Genomic DNA, 23,122 nt, shown 5'->3' with positions numbered 1-23,122 from the left:
CCGATTGGCTGTTGGATCACGTGCACAGAAGGCTGAGCAGCAGCAGCAGGTAATTTACTGTATGTAATTCAACTTCCTGCGTCTGTTTTCTGTCTCTGCTGTGACAAATAAAGACTGTAAGCTTAATAACATAAAACAACAGCACGTACAGAAGCATGGAGCCCACTGCAGGCCACCATGTGACCCTTTGTAAGGAGTGAAGAGTTGTAGTGTTAAAGCACAGCTATGTGACAGTGATAAACCTGCTCATGCTCAGTGCTCTCATTAATGACTGAATCCTTCTGTGGCTCTGCAGGAGCTCGAGCATCAGCGGGGAGTTTTGATGACTGAGATTCAAGCCAATAAGAACTCTTGGTTCAGCAAGACTCTCGGGTCCCTGAAGAGCTCTGCATCCTCTTCCTCCAGCTCCACATCCCAGACCCCGTCCTCTCCTAAGGAAGGCACTGCCTAGACCAAGCTCCCTCGCCCTCCCTCGCCCCTGCAGGATGCACACTAGAGCTGAGGAACACAAGTTGAAGAAGCAAGAAGCGCAAAAATGCAGTATTCCTTTTCCATTAGGCGGAAACACGGAGCTTCCTGGACCGAAAATAGCCAAAAACTGTGGGAAGAACCAGGCGGGGGGACTGAATGGACCATCTGCCTGAGTTTGAGGGAAATATTAACCTTGTCCACTTCACAGTGGATCAGAGCAGACGGGCGAAGAAGTTCAGTGCTGAACCCTAGTTTGGTCTCTTCGCTCCACCTTGTGGCCAGATGTCGCTATTGCAGCAATGTTGTGTGAAGTTTTCTGGTAGCTTGAAAGTAAACCCGAGTTCAGCACCTGTGTTTCGATCACAGGGGTCTTATACGTTTAATCCTCAGTGCAGAAATATCCGCACGCGCTCTGAGAAAGGAATACTGCATACAAATGAGAATAATACGAAACTTGTGTTTCTTTATATTAATGTAACGTAAACAATGTTGTCTTATAAATATGTATAACTGATTAGTAATTTTTTTTTAATAATCTTGTACAGCAAAAACACACGAGGCAAAGTTCTTAAATTTCTTTTCTACTCTTTGGAAATTGAATGTCATCTCTTTAGATGTTGAGGTAAGCACAGTGTGTGATCGATGTGGGGGAGTCCAAACGCTGAAGGGCCAAAGTGACAGCCACCAGTTTCTGTTTCCCCCTCTAACTCTAATGTTTTTATAGTCATGACTTTGTAATCTTTTCTGTTTTTAATTTCTAAATCGAGTTTTATTTTCTCCTGTTTGCAGATAAAGGCTTTTTTTTCTTCTTCTTAGATATCTCTGGTCGTGACAGGAGTGGCCTCTAATTCTCAGTTATTTTATAAATATAAAACTGATAATACGACGTGTTTGAGACATATTAGTTGCATGTTTTTAGCTTTGTTCATCTCCTCGTTTTTAGCTGGAGATGTCACAGGCTGCGTTCTTCTTATGAAAATCTATAACCTCGAACATTAATAAGTAGGATTAATGCATACTTATTGCGGTATTGCTCCACTACTGTTAAATAGACCAGTTGCACAAAGGTGCCAACGCCCTCTTCGTCCTTTGTTGTGGGAACATTATTTTTACACAATATCGTCTCCATGTTGATCCTTTAGTCCATAAATGAGTGTTGGCTCTGAGCCGTTCACTTATGTTTAAATACAGTCACGTGGGTCTACTTTATGAGACCAACAGCAGATGGCGCCAAATTCAAACAAGCTGCTTTTTTGATTTCAGAGGACTGAAATAAAAATTGTTGGAAAATTAGCCAAAATCAAACGTTCCGTTTTGCGTGTTGGTGCTCGTTTAGCAGATATAAGCTGCAGTGCGGTGCCAACTCCCCTGCTTTACTCTTTGGTTGACACTAACATCAGCCTTTGGACTCGGACCAATGCCACGTGTACTTTATGTGTGTGCGTGTGAATGTGTGTGTGTTCTGCACAGTTATTCAAGTGGTTCAAGTTGATGTTCCTCGTTCACGTGGCTGCCTTTTCTGTTAATGACTGAAGCGATCGACTGTTTGAACTGTCGGAGAGCGTCAGCTGTGCCATAAGAGCCTCTCCTCTGCTCCTTTCTTGTAGTCGTCCTAACCATCTCTGCCCATACAGAACAACCATGTCATTTGACTTTTTGCTGGACATCATTTTCAGCTCCGCATTTCACACATTTCCTCCAGGAGCCTCACGAATCGAGGGCCGTCCTGTCGCTGGAGGGCTAGTCGGCGTTTCAGCTGGAGGGAATGCTTCAATATCATGAAACGGGAGAAAACAGAAGCCGACTGATCATCACTGAATTCCAGGTGTTTTGCATTTCCAGGACATTCCTCTTCACTGCTTCATTCTTGTTGTACAAAGCAGTTCAATGTCGGAGAGAGCTCCCCGTCTATTATGTGCACTAATGCAACACTGATATTTGAAACACTATTTCAACGTGTGTTTGTTTGAAAGTTACTTTGTAGCTGATGATTATTGATGCTGAGAGGACAGCCGGCAGTTTCTAACCTCCTCTAAACTCTGTTCATTTTAATGTTGCACAAGCAGGCGCTGAGTCGGGTTACAGGTGTGTAGTTTACAGGTGGCTGTGACGCCACAGTCCTGTTACACTGGGAGGGAGGGACTGCTCGTCTGCTGGTCCGACTCAAACGCCGTTTGCTGTACAGTAACTGTCTGAGCTGCATTAATAAATATCAGTTTTTCTCTTTGTTTGTGCACTTTGAGATTTAATAGAAAAGGAGAATACTGACACTGACACACACGTGTGCAGGTATTGGCAGGTAAATGCAGATATGCAACGTTTTCCCGTTATAAGTAGACTCATAAAACTTCATATTGTTCCAAAGTCATTTGAGCTTGTGTATTCCCAAACATAGTCCATGCTGGGTCACTTATTCAAACTAAACTCCAGATGTTGGTTTGGCATTTGCACCAATCAGTGTTCAGACAATGACGCAGATTTCACCTCTGTGGATTTGAAATCATCAAATCAGACTTTCAGCTTAAATTTAAGGAATTGTAAGTTTCAGCCACTTTTATCTTTGTTATCCCATCACAAACTAAACATACAAAATATCTGGAGTTTTTCCAAGTTTTGAACTTGTGTTTGGTGCCTTTTCACTGCTTTTCCTTTGATGAGACCCAAAAAGACCCTGATGCAAAAAGTGGGTTTGATGATGACAGAATTATTTCCATCAAGAACAATGGATGAAGAGAGTTTACAGCTGGTTACATTCAGCAGAGAACGTCTGAAGGCCAAATGCAACATTTGATGGCTGTGGGTTTTAGACTTCAGGCAGTTACTGATTTATTCAAATGATCCTCATATTTAAAATGATGCAACTTTGTCCTTGTAAGTCATAAATGGTCATTTACCAGTCATAGAACATATAAACCTAACTGAATATAAACTTACTGAAATTTCTATTTAAAAAGCATTATAAGTGTAAAGCTTACAGGAATTTCTCAGTTACCTCAGTGTATCAACACTACAGAGCTCAGGGGGAAAGTGGAAACTGTGTGACTCGGATTCACGACAACGAAGCCAAACTGCTCAACAACCTTTATTGTTGCAAACCCAAAATGTACACAGCAGCAACCCGAAGCAGGAATCTAAGGAACAAAGACCAGAACTGAAAGGAGGAGAAAGATCAACGACTTAAGCACATACAACCGTTAGCAAAAAAAAAAAAAAAAAAAAAAGAGCACGGTGAAGGATCTCCACGTTCAACGTCGAGCAGAGAGAGAAAAAGATCAACTCTACCACGCGAACAACCATGAAGTAGAAACAAGTAGAAACGGAAATCAAAGACTTGGAAACAATGATCAGTAAATCTAACAAACCATAAGAATAATACTCAAATCCCACAAAGCGACGACGGCACTTCCACCATGTGACACCACCTGGATTCCATATTGGCTTACTGGCTTTTAGGCCAGCGAAAGAGTTTACGTGATCAACCACACTCGGTATCATGTAACGTGTTATTGTGGATCCCGTCCAGGCTAGAGGCTCCATCCGGCAGAACCGTCCGTGCTTATCCTTGTCGGGAAGGCGGAGGTGCTCGGGTCTATCCCAGCTGTCATAGGGCGAGAGGTGGGGCACACCCTGGCGGAACCACAGATTAATATTTCATGACGTAGCATGGTATGACTTAACAGTTGCACACATATACATGACAGCATTGGGATGCAGTTATAACAATAGGCTGTTGAATAAAAGCTCTTCTCCTCCGTGCAGGGTCTTGTCCTTCCATGAATCCTCGGTACCCAATCTCGGGCGGGGGTGATGATATGTCCCCCCCTGCCGTGGCGTCCTGGCTCCCCCTTGCCGTAGCATGTATGTTGTACCTAGTTACTGGATACAGACACCCAGGCGGGAATTGAACTTACGACTCCCGCTCCAGAGGTGTGTAGTCCTATCACTACGCTATCCAGCAGCTCATGACTGCCTGTCGGGAAATTCATCACATTTGAGATGTGTAACAAGTTTCACTGCCTTTTAAGCTTTTTGTGGACCAAAGCAACAACTTTTGTTGCATTGCCACCAGGATGCGCTGCTGAATAAAAACTCTTTGACTCAGTTGATGCGGTCAACGTGTGAGGAGGAGTACATCAAATATACTAATAGGTGGTGCTCTAAGTGTCCAGGCATGTGTTCAGGACTCTCATCAACCAGGAAGTGTAGGCCAGATTGGACTTTGTGTATTTGACTTACAGTAATTTTGTGCTTCATTGTAAAACATCGAAGTTTGATTACAAACAACAACCCGCAAACTGTGTGACAAACATCAGGATCAGAAACCAGAGTTTGCTGAACACAGATTTTGTATCATTTTTGCCAAAAAATAAATAAATAAATAAAAAAAAAAAAAAAAAATTGAATACCACAAGAATATATAATTAGATTACACAGTAAAGTGTGAAATGTCACATACAAAGTATCACACTCGAGCTCTTCAGACTTAGACTGTAACTCACTCTTCCATAGATGTTCGTAGAGGCAGACTGCATGGCTAGATGCTTAATTTTATACACCTGAATTCAAAGATCAAGAGCTTTGGTCCAACACGTGTGTCCGTATAGTGTAGCAGGCAAAAACTGAAGGGAGTGCTGAAAATTTATATGTTAACACCAGAACAATATGTAGGAGTCAACAGCAAAGTACAACTGTTCTGATAAGACATGTTTTAAAGGTGTATTAATGTTATTTTCTTGACCGAAAAATCACAAGATAATATTTTAGATTGTCAAATCTGTCTCATGAATGAGCCCACTAAATAAGCCAAGCAACTTTTTCTTTCTCCAAACAGGAAGGCATATTGTAAACTACACCCTTGATGTCATTCCTCTGATTTTCTGTGTAATTTTGTTACACAAGTACAGTGTAAATGTAAAATGTTACATTTAGTGGAATCTGGTGAAATGAAATTTACTTGACTGGTTTGAATTCAGCTGATAGAATCGATAGAGAGATCTAAGTATTTAAATAAATACTTGTTTCGTGTTTTTATGTCAGTTTTAATCAAAATGATTGCTTCATGAAAAACAAATATAGAAAGAAGCTTTTCTGCCTTCCCGGTAACCCCGCTAACACAGTAAACTAGCACTGTGCAGGGTCACCTGGAGGTAAATTTTAAATTCTTCTTACTCTTTGGTTTGCATGTTGCTCATTCGGTCACTGAGCTCATCAAAGTAATTATCAACAAAGCGAAGCATCTGAATGACGGCGCTGAGCAACAAGATGTCACAGTCAGTGTCCACCTCCAACTCCTCGCTGTAGTTCTTCACCGGAATGATGCAGGACAACGGCACGCCGAGCCGGGAGCCGACCTCCTGCATCTAGAATAGAACAGAATAGAATTCAACTTTATTGTCATTGCACATGTCACAAGTACAAGGCAACGAAAGGCAGTTTGCATCTATCCAGAAAGTGCTTTAGCCATAATATAGATATATTACAAATAGACATTAGCAATAACATAGATATATAGATATATTACAGAAATGGGTCTGTTATAGGTATGACGGTACAAAATATGGGTCTATTATGGGTATGTTACAATGTACACGGTATGAAGTATGTTATGAATATGCCATAACTATAAGTATGTACAGGCTGTAGTGAGTGTACAAGCTATGAACAGGATATAAATATGAAAACTATACAGAAATATGAAATATAAACTATGCAAGTTATAAACAGTTGTAAACAGTTGTAGAATTATCTGTATCACAATGTGCAGAAAAGGGTAATTCTACCATGTTCAAATGTTTTTGTATTTACTAAAAAACGTTTGTTTTCCCCGTAGAACCATCCTCACCATGTCCTTAATGTAGCCACTCTTGTAAATGTTTCTCACATCCTCTTTCACCAGTGGGCAGGCTTCATCTACTTTAGTGAGGAGCACCAGCTGAGGAATACCTGGAAACAAATGAGCAGGAAGGTCATTTCCAAAATGCCACAGATTTTGACATAGTGAGTTATCAAAATCTTAGGATTGCATTTCCAGATCCATAAAATATGGTTCACAGTATCATCATATTTGAATCTCATCTCTCTGGTGAGGAGAGAGGATGAGCCAGTGTGTGCACTGTGGGTATACGTGGTTATGGTTGTGTGCTTAATGACAGTTCAGAGGACCTGGCCTTCTGGAGCCTTTGGATAGGAAGCTAGAACGCTCTCATCTGAGGGGCAAAGTGTGACTGAGAGGAATGACCTTCCAGATCTGAACCTAAGGAGTGCTTGGGGTCCCCATAGGACTTCTATACTAATCATAGTTTGTCCATAACAAATATGGGTAAGGGTCATTCCTAGGGTACTTGGCACCACTTGGCAAAGTGGATCTGTCCACTGATCACAACCTGGTGGTGAGTGAGGATGCTGGAGAGGCCTGGTGTGCCTGATTGTGTAGCAAGGATGTGCTAAGAACATCTGGTGGTAATGTCTTGTGTATCGGGTATGTATGTGTGGCGCTTTGTTCTAAACATTTCAAGTGATCAGTAAGGTAAGTGAAAGCAGCTTTAGGAGAGAACCAGGAGACGTTGCCTCTGTGCTTAAAGCTGGTGGTAATCCGGCCTGCTAACTCAAGTGTTCTGCAGGTTATCACTTCCGTCATGCATTTCATAGTTCAAAATCGTTGTGCTGTGAGAGAGTCACGAAAAAAGCAACAGCGGGTATGCGTGAAACTGGAGGACCCCTCTGAATCCTGACGATCAATAAATAAATACATGTTAAATATATTACGCAGACGTCTTAACAGCAGTTTTACTAATAATGTAAGAATTTGTCTGATAAATCGCTGTGCGAGAGCGCAGACCTGTCACACTGATGTTCAAACAGTGATGTTAACACACGGAAACAAAGTATCTACACAACACTGTTACAAAACAACCATTTACTTTGGATTTTTTCTAACTTTGTGACAAAGTTCAAACGACAGATTTTTGCCTTTCTCATTTTAGTTCTTGTTGTTCAGCTGCTGTTTGCGTTCAAACTCTTAATGATCACGAAGACGAGCAGCAGCCCTGAAAGCCACTGATGAGTTTCTCTTTTAATAAAATGAATCACAAAATATTTTTTGATTTTTACATTACTTTTCACATTTAGGTTTTAAATGTATGCCGTTTATTATGTTACTAAAACCGCTGTTAAACCTTGTGACACGATGTTGACTCTATAACAGAGTGTAACTTAAAAATATGGAGAACTAATTTCTACTGGGTGGAAAGATCTGACAAGCCAGAACATGCCCGTTTAATTTATTAAGGTTTACTCGACAGTTTCACTGCAGAGCTGCGTTCATAAAAAATCGGACATCCAAATATTAGTCTTTTTTAAAATCTTGATGTAACTGTGAGACCATTTATTCTCCTCGTCGAAACAAATTGAAGGTTTCAACAGAAACAACAAAAACTGAATATTAATTAGGAAAATCTTCCATTTATGGAATTCACATAGTAGCATAGACTGCATTTATAGTCTTCTAATGTCTAATTTTGGGAAGGCACCATGAGGTTACTTCTGTTGGCTCAGTCCTGTCCCACAATTCCAAAGATATCTTCCCAGTCTTCATGAAACTCATAATAAACTCAAAATATAGAGAAATTATGAGTTGCTCAAGACTTTTACACAATTTCAGAATTTAAAGAATAAATTAAAATATTAAACTGCAGCCTGACAGAAATAATGAAGAACATGCTTATAAATCAAACCGAGGTCTGAAGAAGCAGCAAGCCAGCAAACAACGGAACAAATGGCAAAATGAAGCTCTGCAGTCACAGAAATCACCTCCGCATCTCGTGTTATCTTACTGCTTGGTTCATTTTATGTTTTAAATGTTAGTAAAATGCGCCACCCTGTGGCCGCTTTAAGTCGATATTTTATGACAGTAGAAGAAGAGTTAGACAGGAAGTTGATGTTTTCTTGCTATGCTGTTTCACGATGTTTGATAGATCACAGTTAGCACGTTTTTAATGCGCTATTCATATGTAAATGAGATCGCCAGTTCATATGCTAATTTAATCGTCATGCTAGCTTCTCAATCGCATTGTTAGGTCATTGGTTTAAGGCACATATTGTTGTTAACAGCAGAGATAAGTAATGTACATTTCTGTATATGCTTTATTGTTGCAGTTTCACAAAATGAAAGAAACAGTAAACTTCATAAGATTTCATCTACTGTCTGCACTTCCTGGGTTCATGTTTAGCTGTAGCTGGTCAGACTTCTAGCGAGGCCAATTACATCTAGTCTGGGACCTGTGAGGAAGAATATTATTTTTCTGTATTTAATTTTCTTTTAAATTGTATCGATTTATTAGATTAGATTGAAATGGATGAATGAAAATCTGTTTACTGGAAAAAGTTTTGGTGATTTTCAGTGTAAAATATCTGAGTGTCTTACTGACTGTAAAGTTTTATCCATTAACTAACAGGTGAAGAGGTTTACAACGAAAGCTATAAAAAGGGTTGAATTTCAATTTAGTCTTATTTATGTATTTATTATTTAATCTATATTACAAGGTAAAGACTCATCCTATAGCTAACTATCCGAGTCAAAGTTTATTTGAAGAAAGCGCCATCTCTTGGTGCCACTCTGCAATTGAGTGAAAGGTGCGTGTTTATGGCAGATAGGAGGCGGGACTCCCAGCGGCTGATTGGTGGCTGAGAATTAACGGTCGGCCTGCTGACCTCTGGCTGAAAGTAGCAGCTTTGAGTGGCTGTAGCTGTATGAAGGGAAACAGCTGTAATGATTGCACTCGGTTCTACTGACCCATTAAGTTGACCTTTCTGCCGATGGCGTCCAGTTTCTCCTCCAGCCCCGTGGGCATGATGGAGATCTTACAGCTATCAATGACATAAACCACGGAGTGGATCTTGTGTTTGAGTCCAGGAGACTTGCGATAGCCGTGGGCCTCAGGATGCAGAGGAGCTGAAGGGTTGAACTAGAGGAGAAACGGAGACACAGTTTGAGCCGACTGCTGACAAATCACTGTTTCGTACATTCAGTATCCTGCTGATTTAATGCAGCACCTGATAACAGTCGGGCAGGTGACCTTTGAGGATGCTGTTCAGGTCATCAATGTCAAGCCCCGCCCCTTTGCTCTCCTCCAGCCCCATGGTATCGCACAAGATTATCGGCAGAGGTTTCCCTTCACGCCCGGCTTTCACAGAGTACGAGCGAAACTGTTGGACACAAAGCGATTAGACCACAGCGCACAGAAAGGGGACCACTGAAATCAGTCACAATAATCAATCACCTGTGTGGTGAGGCTGGTGGAGGAGGAGCCAGATATGGCCTGGCTGGTGACGTGGCCTCTGAATACAGAGTTGACAGAGTTAAAGAAGCTGGACTTTCCAGCTCCGACTGGTCCGATGAGCAAAACCCGAGCCTGGGTCACAGAGCTGACTGTGGGTTTGTAGCTCTTAATGCTCTCAATCAGCTCCTCCCTCTTCCTGCACAAACGAGGAGTTTCAGTTTCAGTTTCAGTTTTATTTGTCATATGCAAGTTAGCACAGGGTCAACATTGCAATGAAATGTGTTTGACGAGCAGCAGACACTCAGCAGCATGATGAGATGGAGAACCTTTGCAACAACTGTAATATAGCAGCCTGTGTGTCAGTATATATAATATCATGTCATTGCAGCCAACTGATTAACATATTCTTCCAACTGTTTGTAGATCAGCGTGTTGTACAAAAGTAATAAATATTAGTAGCACGGTCAGGACGGTGGCTCCGTCACACTTACTCAAACTCCCACATTATCGTCCTCCATGGCCTCTCAAGTTCAGTGCTTTCTGTTCAAGAGCAAAAACAAACCAGGATATCAGTGCTGCAGCCGCTCATCCGGCTCACGATGCATCACAAAACCGTAAATGTAACTTTGACCTTGAATGCAGTTTGGGGCAAATGTTTGCAGGTGTCCTTAAAATTCGACTAATACTCTCTTGGAGGACTAGCGGGTCTTGAATATTGTGGACAGACAGGTCAAAGATGGACCCCCTTGCCGTGCAATAAGCTCATCAGTATTTTGGTTGGATGAGCTCGTGATGAAATCTATTTTCTTAACCATGTGTCCAATTTAGGGTGACGGGGGAGGAGGGAATGATTAAAGCCCTGTTAGGGGGCAAGAGTACAACTTGTGATACCTGTTATTATTATTATTATTATTATTATTATTACTAAAAGTTATTTTATGTTTGGGATAAATTATGCAGATGGCCGGTAATCATACTAGTGGACTTACCCTCCACTTGGTAGACTTCACACTCCGTCAGGTTGAGATCATTGCCATGCATCTCTGCAGCAGTGAAGTTGTAATCATCTCCTGGACTGCTGTACGCTACTGGTTTGCTTCCATGGACAAGAACCAGTGCTTCTCCAAAATAAGGTCCAGAGTTTCCGATCATTTTCACTGCATTTTCAGGACCAGTGACGGGATACTTGAGGAGCTGCTCCCCAGTGAAGGTAAAAAGAAAAGCTTTATCATCATTCACAAACCCTCCAGACTGATTAAAAGGTTGTTTGGTGTAGCCTCCAAACACAAAACCAGAGTTGTTGTAACCCACGGACACAGTGGGAGAGCGGTGGTCACATTGTTGGTGAAATGCTTCACCGGTGAAGCCGTGGACGCTGGCCTTGTACAGCAGCTGCAGCCTGACTCTCCCCAGCTCAGAGCAGATGGCTCTCTGCCTGCTTTTGGTTAGCTTGGTGTTCATGATGGAAAAATGATCTTCTGAGCTGAGTCAGTTATACTGTTTAATCTGTGGAGTCAATGAAAACACATCCACAATTACTGCTCCCCACTGCATTGAGTCTCATAATTAAAAACAAAGAAGTGCAGTTTCTTTGCCTCATTCCTTTTAAATCGCACTACAACAATTCATTTGCCTCTGGAGAGCTATTTAATAATGCCCTTCTTAGGTCTCAGTGTAGTGCACTGAATCAAATTCACACACAAAGACTTTTAATTATCTGTATTATTTCTAAATTATCAAAATTGTTTGATAATTTCACACTTCAAGAATCCATTTTCGGTTAGTATGTTTCATTATTTTATTTTAAATATATATATATTTTTGAGACTGTTATTGGTTTTTAATTTAGTTTAAACCAAAACACTCCACTGGCTTTAGCTACATTCTGGACCGTGCTTCCGGAATGCAGTAGCTAGCGAGCTGATTGGAGACCGTAACAGCCAATCAGAATTATTGCATCCAAGTCGTCTGTGATTGGTTGGTTTTGTGGCACACTTATAAGGGTGTACAGAGAGTTGAGCGCGCACGAGGCAGAGATGTTGTGAGCGCGCACGACACACTGAGGGGAGGTCCGCAGATGTCTGTCAGCACACAGAGAACTGAGCGAGAGAGGCTGTTAGTGTGTGTGTATATGGGCAATAGCAAACAGGAAAATACATTTCTTGCACGCAGAAATGAATTTTGTTCGCTCAAATTAAACTTTTCTTCACGCAAAATAAATTTCTTCTCAAAATGCAACATTTGTGCTTGCATTTTTTTTTACGTGTGCTCAGAATAGAGGCACAAAAATAACGCCATAGTTTATAGCATTAAAAGCAAAGTTGTTTCTTATCGGTTCTTTTGATCAAAGTCAGACTGAAGTTTCTTTTGCCGCGTTGTGCCAAAACTGATTTCCGGTATTTGCCAAAAACGGATTGCTCGTATTTAAACTGATAACTTGTTGGTCTATAATATGCGAAACGTGTCAAATCCCTCGTGAATGATATCAAGTCATCTTGAGCCACAAACAACATTCCTGTAACAAGGTAGAAGTTTTTGGCCGTGACTTTAATATATCCTTTATTTATCCAGTAAAAGAAAAAATCTCGTTGACATTAAAAAATTCTTTTTAGAAAAAGCAATCTGACCAAGAGGACAGCAGAAATCACAACAAATATTACAATGGTTCTGTAAACATACTTTAAGTGGACAAAAAGGACCGGATTGGTTATAATGTAAGTACAACAACACAGAGTTATAAAGTTACTTGAAAAACAGGTAATTTTTAAATTTTATATATAACCCCTTTGTAAACCCTGCTCATTAACCAACATACGTAAAGATGTTACACATAAAAACACACGGAGACCTTGGAAATCAGTTTTTGGCACAACGGAGCTGAAAAAAACAAAATTCCGTTCAAATCTGTGACAATATATTTTGTTTTAGTTTGTTAAACAAGCAAATCTGAATGCATCCAAATCTAAATGGTCACTTTGGAAAAGATGATAGATTTAGAGAAAGACTGAAAAAAGAAACAAAGAAACAAAGAACACCACAGAGTGGCGTCACATGGCACAACCACAGCACCATAACGTCTGATTTCCTGACAAGAGCGAACCACACCCAGCTCACAACTGTACCAAATGCGATTTAACAGATTTATTTTGCATTTTATTATCGAATGATGTCTCCGTTAGATTAACTTACACTAACTAAACTTTCTTACAGTTCTCTGGTTTTTGTTGTTGTTGTTGTTTGTTTGTTGTTTTGCAATAAAGAAAAAAAAACATTCAAAATCTTACATGCAAATTTAAAAAACGGCCGCAGCTCTTTGTTACTTCCAGTCTTACCTCCTGGTCCAGACAGGTGAGGGAGCGTGAGCAGCTGTTCAGACGTCGCTGTGGACAGATGCGCAGTACAGATGTGAGAAGCAGTCTGCCGCCAGAAATGAACCGGGAAGCATTTCGCAGACTGTGGGCTTACCTGTGGTTTACAAGCAGAATGGGAGGCAGAGACCATTACAGCCCATACAGCACATTTAAAACAACAACGTTTGACCAAAGGTCTGTACATTTAAGATAATCAAAAGAGAAAAAAACAAAGGAAGACATGACAAAATTTAAGAAAAGAAGCATAAAATGAGAAGATTTGAGAAAGAAATAAGGCAAATAAAAGTAGAGCAAACTCATTCTGATTTAAAAGCTGAAAAATAAAAGTGGGTTCTCAGACGGGTTTTGAAAGTGTCCAATGTTGGGGAGGTCCTGAGGTGAAGGAGCGGTCACAGCAAAGGCTCGATCTCCTCTGTGCTTTAATCTGGACCTCAGGACAGCCAGGAGCATCTGATCTGCAGACCTCAGTGATCTTGCATGAGTGGACCACTTCAAAAGATCAGAAAGGTATGAGGGTGCTAACCCGTGCAGCGCCTTAAAAACGAATAACAAAATCTTAAAATCAATTCGAAAACTAACTGGCAGCCAGTGTAAGGATGCTGGTACACAGTAGCGGTTTTAGATACGGGCGACACGGGCGGTTGCCCGGGGCGGCATCGTGATGGGGGGCGGCATCACGGGCATCGGCAAAAAAAAATAATTCAAAAAAAATGCTCGTACTCATGCTGCCCCGACGGCAGCCAGCGCATATTGGGAATGTCACAGGCACCGATCGGTTTTCTATCGCCCATTTGCTGGGAGTAAGGGCGCCCTCCGTTTGCGAGGTGCGCCTGCTGCTTGCGGAACAGGGAGGAGAGGGCGGGGCGGCGGGGGATTCTCTGGCTGGCTGGAGCAGCTTCTAATAACCAACTCGCAAAATAAAACAAAATAAAAACAAAACAACAAACACGAAAACACCGGACATCATGATACAGACTTATAATTTGCACCGATGTTTTTTCAAAATTCTATACACGAAAACTGAGCGCGAGAGCCCTCGGTGCGCCTGCGCGCTGCTGAAGTCAAAGTAAACTTTATGTTTGGTTTTTTTGTAGTCAACATTTTGGTGCTTTTATTTTGAAAGTCAAGTTCTCTTACAAGTTGCGCTAGTTTCCTCTTTGGGTAGAAAGAAGAAAAACACCTGTAAGCGCGCAGAAAGCATGGTTTTATTGACAGACATGTTAAGTGGACTTTAACTACACACAGTTAAACGGTTAAAGGAAACCTCAGACGAACGGCGGCTAATTCCCTTTTTGCAGCATGCAGCCAACGAGGTATTTATTGATTTATCATGTTTGTTGTACAGTGTTATTTTTAGTGCTGTGTCTTACGCTGAGTTTTATTTTGTTAATGCTGTATAGTTTTCACGGTGGCTTTGGAGAGAAGTCTTCAAATAAACCAGTGACAGAAAACCGCCTGTGCTTCGAGGGAATTATAGTGAAAACTCGGACTGTTCGTCGACGCAAGCGGCCACTAATTGACGATGCGGCAACTTCAAAGCATCAGCGGGCTTGTTACTACATGTCTACAGCGCAGCGGAGCTGACAAGAACTGGCAGATAAGCTGAAAGTACTATATGCATATGGTGATAACACATGCACAAGTATTAAAGGGCAGTGTTTTAAGGAAAAGTCTTTAAGTTAAGTGGCCTGAGAAGGGACTTTTGCAAACATTGCTGAATAATACTGTGTGTTTGATAACTACTGTGGTGTATAGTACATCTTCTTTTGTTGTGTAAGCTACAGTTCTTTTTATTTTGAAGATTTTAAGGTAAAAGTGCATTTGGGAAGCAATAAGTGAAGGTTTTGGATGGAAATTCTTGAACTGGTTTGAAGTTTATTATCAGGTGTATTTTTGTAAGATAACATTTCCATTTGAACTGTGTTATTTTTGTGCCATTTACATATGAGTCAGTGTTAAACATTGAGGCTTGGTTAACCAGCTACATTTCTTATTTCTAAGTGGTTGATTAAGAAGTGCTGTAAAATGTCAGAACCAAGCGAGCCTACAGTTCAGTTTAGTGACAGTGCAGACTTTCAAGATCAGCCTGAAGAAGGTCAAGTGTATGGTGCTGAAGCTCAGCAAGAGGAAGCGCAGCAGCCAAGACGAAGTGAAAGAATCAGAACTCTAACAGAGAAAGGCAAAGAAATGCAAGATGAGAAAATTAAAGCACTCCAGCAAAGGTTTAACTATATATATGACAAATGGAAAACACAAGTTAAATCTGCAAGACAATCCTTATCACAGACAACAGAGACCTTATCTGAGGACTTGCTTAATGACATTATAAGTGATGTCACAGGTCTTTCTGCAGATGTCCAGCGTGTCTATGAAGAGCTACGAAAGATCTCTGCTCCAGACCAGGTCACGCGCCGTAGAGTGGATCGGTGTGTAGAGATTTCTACATTTGTTGTATCCAGAGCCTCAAGTAGGGTGCATGGAAAGTCTCCAGAAAAGGAGGAGCAAGACTGGCCAGAAGCAGGCTCTCTCTTTAATTCAAGCACCTGCAATTCAGGTTCTGTGGCTTCCATTTTGAAAGGCACCTCAGTACTTTCAAGCAGGTCTTCTGCAAGACGACAAGATGCTGCTGCTGATGTTGCTGCAAGTCAGGCTGTTCTTAAAGTGCTACAAGAACAAGAAAAGGAACAGTTAGAAATCGAGCGTCTAGAAGCTGAAGCTAAGAAGAAGATAGCTGAGCAGGAGGCAGCAGCAGTAAAACGTCGGTTAGAAAGAGAGCAAGAAGAGGTAAAATGAAGAATGCAGAGAGAGGAAGAGGAAGCTAAAATTAAGGCTCAACTAGAGGAAGAGCACGTAGCTCTACAAAGGACTCTAGAGGAAAAACGGAGGAAATTACAGCATCTGGAGGCAATGAAGGATCTCAGTGCAGCAAGGGTGAGAATGCTGGTGTACAATCAAGAGAATGACAAAGAGGAAGAGCAAAACGACGTACTGCAACCTGAGGTTGTAGTGGATAATAAAGTTTGCGCTCCCACAGGCTGTTTGCCCCAGTGTATGCCTCCTGCACCACAAGTTGTGACCACTTCTTCAAATGACAACACTGCAGAACTTGTCAAAGTGCTGGCAGGAGCTTTGAGTGCCAACCGAATCTCAATTCCTGAACCTACAGTATTCAGTGGGGATCCATTGAAATACAGTGACTGGAAAATCTCCTTTGAAACGCTGATTGACCAGAAGAGCATTCAAGACAAGGAGAAAATCTACTACCTTCGCCGGTATGTAAGTGGACAAGCTAAGAAAGCAATCGATGGCTATTTCCTTCTTGGAACCGAATCAGCCTATGCTGCAGCAGTTGAGATTTTGGAGGAAAGATATGGAAACCCATTCACGATTGCAAAGGCATATAGAGACAAGCTTCAGACATGGCCCAAGATAGGCTCCAAGGACAGCTTTGAACTCAGAGAGTTTTCTGACTTTCTCCGTAGTTGTGAAGCCGCCATGGTCCTTGAATCTTGAATGACTGTAATGAAAACAGAAAAATTTTGTCAAAGTTACCAGATTGGCTAACAGCAAGATGGAATAGACAAGTTATTGAAATAGAATAGAATAATATAATCCTTTAATTGTCCCACAAGGGGAAATTCGGTTGTAACAGCAGCCAAAAAGACACATATACAAACAAACAGTACACAGGACACAGAACAGAAACATACACAGTTTTTCTTGAATATTGAATATTTAAGAAGCGACTAATCAATTTCCCTCCTTCAGCCAATTTGTGAAGTTCTTGACAAGAGAGGTGAAAATTGCTTGCAACCCTCTCACATCGCTGCAGGCACTGAAACAAGATGAAGCTGAAAAAAACAAATCCTCAAGACATTTCAACCTTGCAGCAAAGACACTGATCACAAGTTCCAGTGAAAAAAATGCTGTTACATGTCTTTTCTGCAAAAGGACTGGGCATACATTGCACCAATGCAGGAAGTTTGTGGAGAAAGCAGTTAATGATAGAATTAAATTCATTCAAATGGAAAAGTTGTGCTTTGGTTGTCTGAAGTACGGTCATCACTCAAAGAGTTGCATCAGTAGGAGTGTTTGTGACAAGTGCCAGAAGCGTCATCCTACCTGTTTGCATGAAGAACGAACCAAAGAGAAGCAAAAACCACCACAGGCCAAGCAAAATCGGAATCATGAAACTTCAAGTGAGGTTCATGAAGAAGTACAACTAGCACAGGATCACGAAATGACCAGAACTGCTACTTCAAATACAGTAATGCTTCATGGAGCTAAAACACAAACAGCTGCAATAGTTCCAGTGTGGCTTTCCTGCACAACACAACCAGCACAAGAAGTCCTTGTGTATGCTTTATTGGATTCGCAGAGCGACACAACATTTGTGTTGAGTGAAGTAGCAGAAACCTTACAGATAAACAGAGAACAAGTCAAGCTTCAGCTTTCTACCATGACGTCAACAACTACAGTTGTGAGTTCTCAAAGAGTAAGTAACCTACAAGTCCGTGGCTTTTACTCCAGCGAGAGAATCTCCTTACCACCAGTGTACACGCGTGATTTCATCCCAGCTAACAGAACTCACATCCCAACTAATGAAACTGCAGAGGCGTGGCCCCATCTAGAACACTTACAGTCAGAAATTGCACCTCTGCAGGACTGTGAAGTGGGTCTTCTTATCGGATATGACTGTTCACAAGCCCTGCTTCCGAGAGAAGTTGTGGCTGGCAAAGAGAATGAGCCTTATGCACAACGTACAGACCTTGGATGGAGTATTGTTGGTAATGGGAACCCTTGTGTTGATTATGGGGACGCAATTGGAATCAGTCATCGCATAGTAGTGAGACAAGTGATACCAGATGTTGAGTCTTCTGTCAGCCTCAAAAGGGTAGTGCATTATGTGAGCCAAACCAAAGTAAAGGAAGTAACTCCCTCAGACATCATAAGGATCTTGGAATCAGACTTCTCAGAAAGAACTGGAGATGATATTGTGTCTCAAGATGATCTCAAGTTCCTGACAAAGTTGAGAGAAAACATCGTGCAAAATGATACAGGTCATTTTGAAATGCCGCTGCCATTCAAAGAAGACAGGCCTAAATTACCCAACAACAAGATATGTGCCATACATCGCTTGAAGTGCCTGGAAAGGAGACTAAAGAAAAACCAACAGTACTACAGAGACTACGTAAGCTTCATGAATGACATCATTTCATGTGGTGATGCAGAGAAGGTCCCTGATGAAGAAAATGATGAGAAATTGGCTTGGTATATTCCACATCATGGGGTTTATCATCCACAGAAACCAGGGAAAATACGTGTGGTATTTGACTGCTCTGCCAAATTCCAAGAAACATCTCTCAACGACCATCTACTCACTGGTCCAGATTTAACGAACACATTGGTGGGTGTCCTTTGTCGCTTTCGAAAGGGTTCTGTTGCAATCATGTGCGACATTGAGAGAATGTTCCACCAGTTTCATGTCAAAAGGGAAGATCAAGATTATTTGAGATTCCTATGGTGGGAGAATGGCAACTTGGAAACCTCACCATCAGTTTACAGAATGAAGGTTCATTTGTTTGGAGCGGCCTCGTCGCCTGGCTGTGCCTTACCTTCAGATTTTGGTAATGTCAAAAGGTATGAACTTCACCATTTTTCAGATGCCAGTTTCTCAGGATATGGTGTATGTACTTACCTGCGAGCCATCAGTGAATCTGATGAAGTACATTGCTCTTTGGTAATGGGAAAATCCAGAGTTTCCCCAATCAGCGTTACTACGATACCAAGTCTGGAACTCACTGCAGCAGTTGTTGCAGCCCGAACCAGTGACATGCTTCGCAGTGAACTGGAAATTCAGGATCCAGAATTCTTCTGGACAGATTCCACTGTTCTTGGCTACATAAACAATGACGCCAGAAGGTTTCAGGTATATGTAGCAAATCGCATACAGAGGATCAAGTCAAGTACAAACCCTGAACAATGGGGTTATGTCGCTTCAGAAGATAATCCAGCTGATCATGCCTCTCGAGGTTTGACTGCAGAGCGACTTAGGACCTCAAATTGGTTTACCGGCCCAACATTTCTTTGGCAAAAAGAACTTCCTGGCAGACAATGCAAGGTGGGAGAAATCAAGGAGGATGATCCTGAACTCCGCAAGGTGATTGTGTGTAACACTAAGTCAAAGGAAGACAGATCATTGTTGGATAACTTCAAGAAATTCTCTGACTGGTCAAGATTATCGAGAGCAATTGCCAGACTGAAACGATACATCAGAATGCACAAAGGTATTCAGCAAAGAACAAGTGATAGCACAAGTCTAGAGGAAAGAAAAGAAGCAGAACTTGTTATTATCAAGTTGGTTCAGGAAGAAGCATTCTCAGATGAGATAAAGAGCTTGAAACGAAAGACGGTAGTTGAAAACAGTCCACTGTGCAAGTTAAATCCTTTCTTGGATGATGAAGGGATCTTAAGAGTGGGAGGACGTTTAAGTCAAGCCACGTTGCACCCTCATGTGAAGCACCCAGCAATTCTGCCATAGAATAGCCACGTAGCAGCTTTACTAATCAAGCATTTTCACGAAAGAATCCATCATCAAGGACGTGGAATGACAATGAATGAACTGAGAGCGAATGGTTGGTGGATCCTGGGATGCAGCGGTGCAGTTTGATCACATATTTTTAAATGTGTGACCTGCAGGAAGTACAGAAGATCCACTGAAGAGCAAAAAATGGGTGACTTGCCACAAGATAGGACAGCAACAACACCGCCTTTTACTTATGTTGGCATGGACTGCTTTGGTCCAATCTGTGTTAAGGAAGGAAGAAAGACTCTCAAAAGATATGGTCTTTTGTTTACCTGTCTATGTTCAAGAGCCATACATATAGAAGTGGTTGATGACATGACAACTGATGCGTTTCTCAATGCTTTAAGGGCATTCATTGCCATAAGAGGAAATGTTCGACAGCTAAGATCCGACCAAGGAACCAATTTTGTTGGTGCTAGGAGAGAGTTCATGGAGTTAATGAAAGGAATGGATCAAGAAAAGACTAAGACTCTAGGATGTGAATTTCTCATGAACCCCCCAACAGCAAGCCATATGGGAGGTGTCTGGGAGCGTCAAATAAGGACTATAAGAAGTGGTCTTACTGCTATTCTCGATCAGTCATCACAAAGGCTTGACTGCACCTCCTTAAGAACCTTTCTGTATGAGGTCATGGCTATCATCAATAGCAGACCACTCACGACTGAACATTTGAATGATCCATCAGGCCCTGAACCATTGACTCCAAACCACATCTTAACAATGAAGTCCAAAATCATTCTGTCCCCGCCTGGAGAGTTTGTCAAAGAAGATGTTTATCTTAGGAAAAGATGGCGTCGAGTGCAGTGTTGGGCTAATATGTTTTGGACCCGATGGAAGAAAGAATATCTTCTAAATTTACAAGAGCGACAAAAGTGGCGGAAGAACAGAAGGAACATCAAGGTTGACGACATTGTCCTTCTACAAGATGATCTGGCACCACGCAATGAGTGGAAGATGGCTAGAGTCACAGAAGTTTATTCAGGATCAGATAATCGAGTGAGGAGAATGAAGCTGCTCGTCAGTGATACACATGACAAAGGAGGGAACCGCACAGCTAAAACAGTTTTTCTTGAGAGACCTGTTTAAAAAGTGGTTACTCTCTTAGAAGCAGACTAAATGGTTGTTTGCTGGAAGTTACCTGACAAAGGGTTGATAACAAGAATTCTTTGGTGATAAGTAGGAATGCTTGTTTGCAGAGACTATTTCATTTGGGAAATCCCACGTAAAGATTCGTGTGATTTGGTGGGCGTGTAGCTGTTGGCATGATGACATTGTATATAATTTGGATTATTTCTTTATCTTGTCAAGATCCATGTCATGATTGTAAATTGTTTAAGCTGTACATTACTTTATGTTTGGTTTTTTTGTAGTCAACATTTTGGTGCTTTTATTTTGAAAGTCAAGTTCTCTTACAAGTTGTGCTAGTTTCCTCTTTGGGTAGAAAGAAGAAAAACACCTGTAAGCGCGCAGAAAGCATGGTTTTTATTGACAGACATGTTAAGTGGACTTTAACTACACACAGTTAAACGGTTAAAGGAAACCTCAGACGAACGGCGGCTAATTCCCTTTTTGCAGCATGCAGCCAATGAGGTATTTATTGATTTATCGTGTTTGTTGTACAGTGTTATTTTTAGTGCTGTGTCTTACTCTGAGTTTTATTTTGTTAATGCTGGATAGTTTTCACGGTGGCTTTGGAGAGAAGTCTTCAAATAAACCAGTGACAGAAAACCGCCTGTGCTTCGAGGGAATTATAACCAGAGTAAAGACAAAAGTCGAGGAGAGATGAAATGAAGGCACGAACGGCTCTCTCAAAGTCTCTGAAACAGAGGAACAGCGTCACTTTTGCAGCTGGTTCATAATTAAACAACTTGATGTCCGGGCCAAGTCTGTTCAGAAGAGCGCGGGGATGAGTCATCGCTGATGCAGCCATGCAGTTTTTGAATTTTACCAACACACCACCCAGGCACGTTTCCTTTAGTTGTCAGCTATCTGTACTTCTCAGATGCAGGACTTGACTTAGGTTCCCGCTCTGTGGCACCACACGTCTGGAGGTAATGAGCTCGTCTCATCTGCTGTCACTACTGAAGGTGGTGCTTTGTCTTCAGTCAATGTTAGCGAGACCTGCTATGATGTACAGTTTGGAGACACTGACAAAAAGACAGGAGGCAGAGCTGAAGATGTTAAGATTTTCATTGCGAGTGAGCAGGATGGGCAGGATTAGAAATGAGTACGTCAAAGGAACAGTTCAGGCTGAGCAGGTAGGAGACAAAGTTAGGCTGAGGTGGTTCTGACATGTGAGGAGGAGGGAAGGTGGATATATAAGAAGATATGTAATATGGAGGAAAAGGGGAAGATCTCAGAGGAGGTTCATGAAGGGAAGAGTGAAGAGGACGTGCAGAGGGTTTTTATGGACACAGATACGAGTCGTGGTCACTGGTCGGCGATGTGCGACACACTGTTGTTCTATGATGTTTACAAGGAAGGCGATCAGAGAATACCCCATCACCTCGAACCCCTCCCATCTTTTCTATCTAACATTCACACGTTAGTATCTTGCCCAAGGATAAGGCATGCACACTGGAATCAAACCCCCAACCTTCCAATTAGTAATGACCTGTTCTTCCTCCTGAACTACAGTCACTCCTAACTCTGTTTAACACATTTCTTCTTTCGACTGCTGCCATTAAAGCTCACCACAGCAGATCATGAGCTCTCACTGTCCCAGTATCCTCCGCTGTCCCACCAACATGTCACTGGATCCATGAACTTTCCCCCAGAGCTGAACTGACTGAAACACACCATTTCATCATTTTCTGCTTTGTCTTTTGTTCTTTTTTTATACACTCACCTGTTAATGCAAGTATCTACAGCAGGGGCGTCCAAGTCCAGGCCTCGAGGGCCGGTGTCCTGCAGGTTTTAGATCTCACCCTGAGTCAACACACCTGAATCACATGATTAGTTCATTAGCAGGCCTCTGGAGAACAGGGCATGCTGAGGAGGTCATTTAGCCATTTAAATCAGCTGACACATCTAAACCCTGCAGGACACCGGCCCTCGAGGCCTGGAGTTGATCTTATGAGTCTATCTGCAGCAAAACAATCTAAATCTCAAATCATCTCAAACTTGTTTCATTAACATGACAATGAGGTCACTGTACTCAGATGGCCTTCACGGTCACCAGCGGTACTAGCTGTACTCTGCATGAACATCTTCACCTGGTTGCACTACTCTCTGCCTGAAGAATTGTAACATAATATTAATTCTACAGTTATGAAAAGATGTAGCATTAGCTCACAATGTTGAGTAATGAAGTGGAGATTTTTCAGCACCTTTCCTTTTGTAAAACACACCACAGCATACAGACTGTGTATTATTATCAATTTTTAGCTCAAAGTACCAAAAGTAAAAGTAGTTAT

At 41.6% G+C, this 23,122-nt stretch overlaps 2 protein-coding genes across 6 annotated transcripts in view; one reads left to right on the top strand and one right to left on the bottom strand.

Moving 5' to 3' along the window:
- Positions 1 to 2,695, top strand: part of rabgap1l (RAB GTPase activating protein 1-like) — a 96,180-nt gene extending 93,485 nt beyond the window's left edge. For all 5 annotated transcript variants that reach the window (XM_019346801.2, XM_019346800.2, XM_019346802.2 and 2 more), the window contains one exon: positions 296 to 2,695. In XM_019346801.2, coding sequence (XP_019202346.1) covers positions 296 to 451 — 156 coding nt within the window. In that variant the 3' untranslated portion in view covers positions 452 to 2,695. The remainder of the gene's footprint in view (positions 1 to 295) is intronic.
- Positions 2,345 to 22,628, bottom strand: LOC100701136 (interferon-induced protein 44-like). Its single transcript, XM_005460351.4, has 10 exons — positions 22,555 to 22,628; positions 13,082 to 13,214; positions 10,739 to 11,255; positions 10,241 to 10,289; positions 9,750 to 9,945; positions 9,523 to 9,675; positions 9,263 to 9,434; positions 6,314 to 6,414; positions 5,641 to 5,831; positions 2,345 to 4,098 (listed from the first exon to the last, which is right to left on the bottom strand). Exons 3-10 carry the CDS (start codon positions 11,208 to 11,210, stop codon positions 3,996 to 3,998), a joined length of 1,437 nt encoding a protein of 478 aa, XP_005460408.1. The 5' UTR covers positions 11,211 to 11,255; positions 13,082 to 13,214; positions 22,555 to 22,628; the 3' UTR covers positions 2,345 to 3,995.
- Positions 22,629 to 23,122: the final 494 nt, after the last annotated feature.

The sequence above is a fragment of the Oreochromis niloticus genome, linkage group LG17 (assembly GCF_001858045.2).
Source record: "Oreochromis niloticus isolate F11D_XX linkage group LG17, O_niloticus_UMD_NMBU, whole genome shotgun sequence".
Classification (NCBI taxonomy): Eukaryota; Metazoa; Chordata; class Actinopteri; order Cichliformes; family Cichlidae; genus Oreochromis; species Oreochromis niloticus.
Note: the sequence above shows the minus strand (reverse complement) of the source record. Positions and strands in the feature narration are given on the sequence as shown.